Here is a 4244-nt window from a genome sequence, read left to right on the forward strand (position 1 = left end):
CTTCTGCTTCTGTTTACGCTGACAGCTTGATCACACAATTTAGGCAAAGACACAATCGCAACAAAGCACTTGGAGAGAGGCCGGAGCTTTTACTACAACTGAGTGTCTAATTACTGAGAACATTAAACTAGGGACCGCATCAAAAATCACAACACACCTTAAACATGTCTGAAAGAGATTTTAGACTTTTGGTAATCCAGAAATAATAACAAAATGTATATTTTATTTTCCAAGGCTGTTTCTTAATAAAAGGCTTTTAGGGTTTTTTCTCAGGCACCATGATGACGCAGAAAGGAACCACAGAGGGCAGGTACTTTGTCAAATCCTGACCGCAATGAAGATGATCTGCTCTGCACCGGTGCTTGAAGTCCTAATTATGCACCATTGTTTCCAGTTGGCTAGCACCGACATCCAGTCCACTCTTGTGAGGCGGCCTTCCCACCAGCATGTTGTTTTTTGGTGAACAGCTTTCAGGCTCCATAGTCATCACCCGTACTGAGTACCCATGAGTCTCTGCTGCCCACAAGCGATCCAGGTCTACGAGGCCCATACATTGTTTTCCTGCAGTGGTACAAAAAGAAAAATGATTTCATCCTCCAAAAACTAAATTATCCAGTTTTAAGCATTCACTAAAGAAACGGACATTCCCTTACAATTCTCGTGCTGATAGCTACAGGTAAGAATGAAATAATGTCTAAACATAAAAACGCCTTTTATTTTACAATGTAAGACTATTCAAAATGATAGCACTACAAAGCCCAGTCTCTAAAGTTAACAATGTTTACAAATATCTTATAAACAAAGCCTAACTGATATTGTGTATTTAAAGCTATAATGCGTAGTTTCTGTTTCCCCCATGAGGAATTCTAAGTTATGACAACAACACTCCCCGTCCACATGATACAGCCTATCGCAAATGCGCCCCCACCCCTCTTCCGCACAGTTGCTAGTAGCCAAGGAGACGCGAAGGATTAAAAAAACACGATGGACTCTTCAGAAGAGGTAATTATCTTCACTCGAGCTTTTGCATGGAAAAGTCATCAGAGGACACAATCTTCTGAACACAGCCATTCTGAGAAATACAGAGAGTGTAGTGTGGAGCTGATAGTCTTCATTAGCTTTGTAGCAACTCATTTGGCAATGGCTTAAATGTAACGTTTATTAATATCAATACATTACGCATTAAAGCTTTTAGCTAATACGATACTGATATATCATAATAATAAAAACAGATTTCAATATCCAGATCATATGTATTCAGACATATATTTCTTTTTAACATTATTACATGAAATAGAAGAGAGAAACATGTTTGGCAAGGATTCATCTAATTACATTTTTACTGTATTTTGCAAGATTTTTTTATAGTTTAACTGTATAGGTAATTGTAACAGAACATTTACCTTTGGTCAAATTGAAATATTGTATAGAATAGAGAAAAATAATAGAATAAAAATCAAACAACTTATATGAAACAATTGTCACATACATAAAAAAAATGCAACCTAGGAAACCCTAATGTACTGTTAACATTTCCACCAATCATTTATTCAGGTGATCAGATCCTACACATGTACAGCATGACGTGACACAACTCGTGCTCTGTGACAGTTTTTTAAAAAGGCAGAGCGGGCCAACTTGACTTGGGATAACGATCAGAGGAAAAGATTTAAGTTGCTTTGTCTTTTGAGTCGATATTTCCATACTGACGTGTCGTCTCTCTCATGATGACAATATCCCTGTCCACAGTGGGGTCACACAATGTATTGGTAATAATGAAAATGAAGTGAATCATAAGATATCTGTGCGTTCTTGGGCATCAGGGATAAAAATTTCCCGGTGAAAACGTCATTCACTTCACTTAATGAGGGAATCAGAGGTGGGGAACTTGGGCTAGATTTTGCTAACAGAGTTTCCCAGTTGGTGACGCGTTGTTGACAACTGACGTTTGATGTGGACAACTTTGGTTCACTGAAAATATTTCAAGGATAATAAACTATTTACTATGGACAAATGCCTCTACCAAGAAACATACACAGACATAATATGTTTCAAATTATATTAAATATTGTCCTGCAGATAACACAAATATGTGCTGTTTGTATGCTCGCATAAGAAAAAAGCAGCAAATCTTTGTTATTGAGGCCTCCATGTTTTCACACACCTGATGCTCTAGGCTACGCCCAACAGTTGGTACCAGTCCTGCAACAAGTTGTTATGCCAAACACCAATATAACAGAAGAACAACATGCATCATGTGAACACTGGCAGTTGGAAAAACAAGGTAATCACGGAGATGGTCCCTGATATTCCCAGGTGGCATGAACGCACCAAAAGTCCTTCACCTCAGATCATAACAATATCTAATTAGTCTAATTAGACAGCATTCATGATAGCGCTACTGTATTAGTTGGTGTAATGTAGGCACTCTTTTGTCCATTCCCTGTGTGTGTGTGTGTATCAATACCGTACAGAAGCCACTTATTCATCAACAACTACACACTGATTATTAGGCTTTTTTCTTAGGATTTCCTTTCAATTGACTTCAAAGGTATTAGGCAGTTAGGTAGCAGGTAGCACACAGTTAATGTGAGCTTTGTTCTGCCATGCTGTCTAGGTGGTCAGAGTCGCAGTGATAGGCTCTGGAGAGATGGGATCAAACATGATTAGAAAATGTTAGCAGGAGAGGTTGAGCCCTGTTAACTGATAGCGAGCAGAAACTCTGTGACAGGTGGTGTCAGGTACATATGAAAGGGCTTCAGAATGACAAGGCATTGGGGAGCCTCCTCAGATTCAGAGGAAAGCTTTGATAAGCTGACTAACTTTCAGGGGGAAGAGAGTTCTCAACATTAATGAAACACTGTACAGTGCAATTTTGGCACAGGCCTCAAGGTTTCAGCCTGACAAACCCGTTCCCTCTGAATTCAACAGCGCCAATCTGGCAGCTGTTCACTGCAGCTGTTTTGTCACTCTAAAGAAACCCCCGCATTAACATTTTTGCACACTTAAACAGTCTGGACTGTTTGAAAAAGGTAAAGTTGTGGAGTTAGGTCACAGTGTGCAAAAATCTCAGGAAACACAACATCAGCATGCACTAAGATAAGGGCACATGGGGAAGGAAAAAAAATGATGGGTGAAAAGAAAACTGCTTTTGCGGTTTCCTGAGAAACCTTTTCAGGTTGGGAAAAACAAAGTTAGTGTACTTTCGGGTCAGTTTGGCAACATGAAAACAACTGCTGTTGTCCGTCAAACAGAAACCCCAGAGCCGGGAGTTACAGCGAGGCGGCCGGCAGCAGTAATCTTGGACCGCCCTGTATCCCTGCCTGATCAGCACACTTTTCTGTTGCTGCCAGTACACAGGTTAGACCCAATGAATGAATAATTGATTGAATTTAAACAACCCAATTAAAATAAAAAATGTACATAAAAAAAACATGGTTTAAATAGTAGCCAAAGAACAATAAAATATCAAGACAGTATCCATTTCTATTCTCATACATAAACTGTAAATCAAATCCAATTAATTGGCCGCATTTACAGTACAACGTGTAGCGAAATAACTGTGTGCCTAGCTCCAAAACGCATCTAATAAATAGAAAACAATAGAATTGATTGAATGTTCCGTTAAAAGGAGATTGTAAACAGTACCTATGAGTCGCCTTTCAGGAGGGAGCTGGACAGCAGTTTGGTCTGCAAAGCGACAGAGGACCATGTGTTCCTGAAACAAGGTAAGACAACGAGTACAAGAACCGTTTATTGCAAATAATGATGTAGCAATTACCGGTGTAACGGTAAACCACGATACAAGGTTGACAATACCAATTACCGTTTTCTTTTAAAATATTATTACTATCACACAGATTACCATGGTGTGGAAACCATGTATGTTTGACCGTTCCCAGCTTCATCTGAGTCTCCGGAAGTTCAAGGTTCAAGGTTCAAGGTAACTTTATTATGCCCAAGGGGCAATTTGAATTACAGCCAGCAGTAACAATATTTTATCAACCCACAACAAAAAACACAACCACAGTACATAAATTAAATTAAATTTACAGAGTATTGTTAACCATGGTAATAACCGCCGGGATGAATGACCTTTTAAGTCTGTTAGTTCTGCATCGTGGCAGACTATACCTGCGCCCGGATGGCAGCAGCCTAAATTGACAACAAAGGATGACTAGGATCAGCCAGAATGGCTCTCGCCTTCTTCAATGATCTGGCCTTATACAGGTCGTGGAGGTCAT

At 39.5% G+C, this 4244-nt stretch overlaps 1 protein-coding gene across 1 annotated transcript in view; it reads right to left on the bottom strand.

The window, feature by feature from the left end:
* Window positions 1-266: 266 nt before the first annotated feature.
* The window catches only part of gstcd (glutathione S-transferase, C-terminal domain containing), a 45852-nt gene continuing 41874 nt past the window's right edge, over window positions 267-4244 (bottom strand). The window contains exons 11-12 of the mRNA XM_034897878.1: window positions 3649-3718; window positions 267-561 (exon numbers count right to left, since the gene is read on the bottom strand). Of these exons, the coding sequence (XP_034753769.1) occupies window positions 371-561; window positions 3649-3718 (261 nt within the window). The 3' untranslated portion in view covers window positions 267-370. The remainder of the gene's footprint in view (window positions 562-3648; window positions 3719-4244) is intronic.

The sequence above is a fragment of the Etheostoma cragini genome, chromosome 2 (assembly GCF_013103735.1).
Source record: "Etheostoma cragini isolate CJK2018 chromosome 2, CSU_Ecrag_1.0, whole genome shotgun sequence".
In the NCBI taxonomy this organism is placed as follows: domain Eukaryota; kingdom Metazoa; phylum Chordata; class Actinopteri; order Perciformes; family Percidae; genus Etheostoma; species Etheostoma cragini.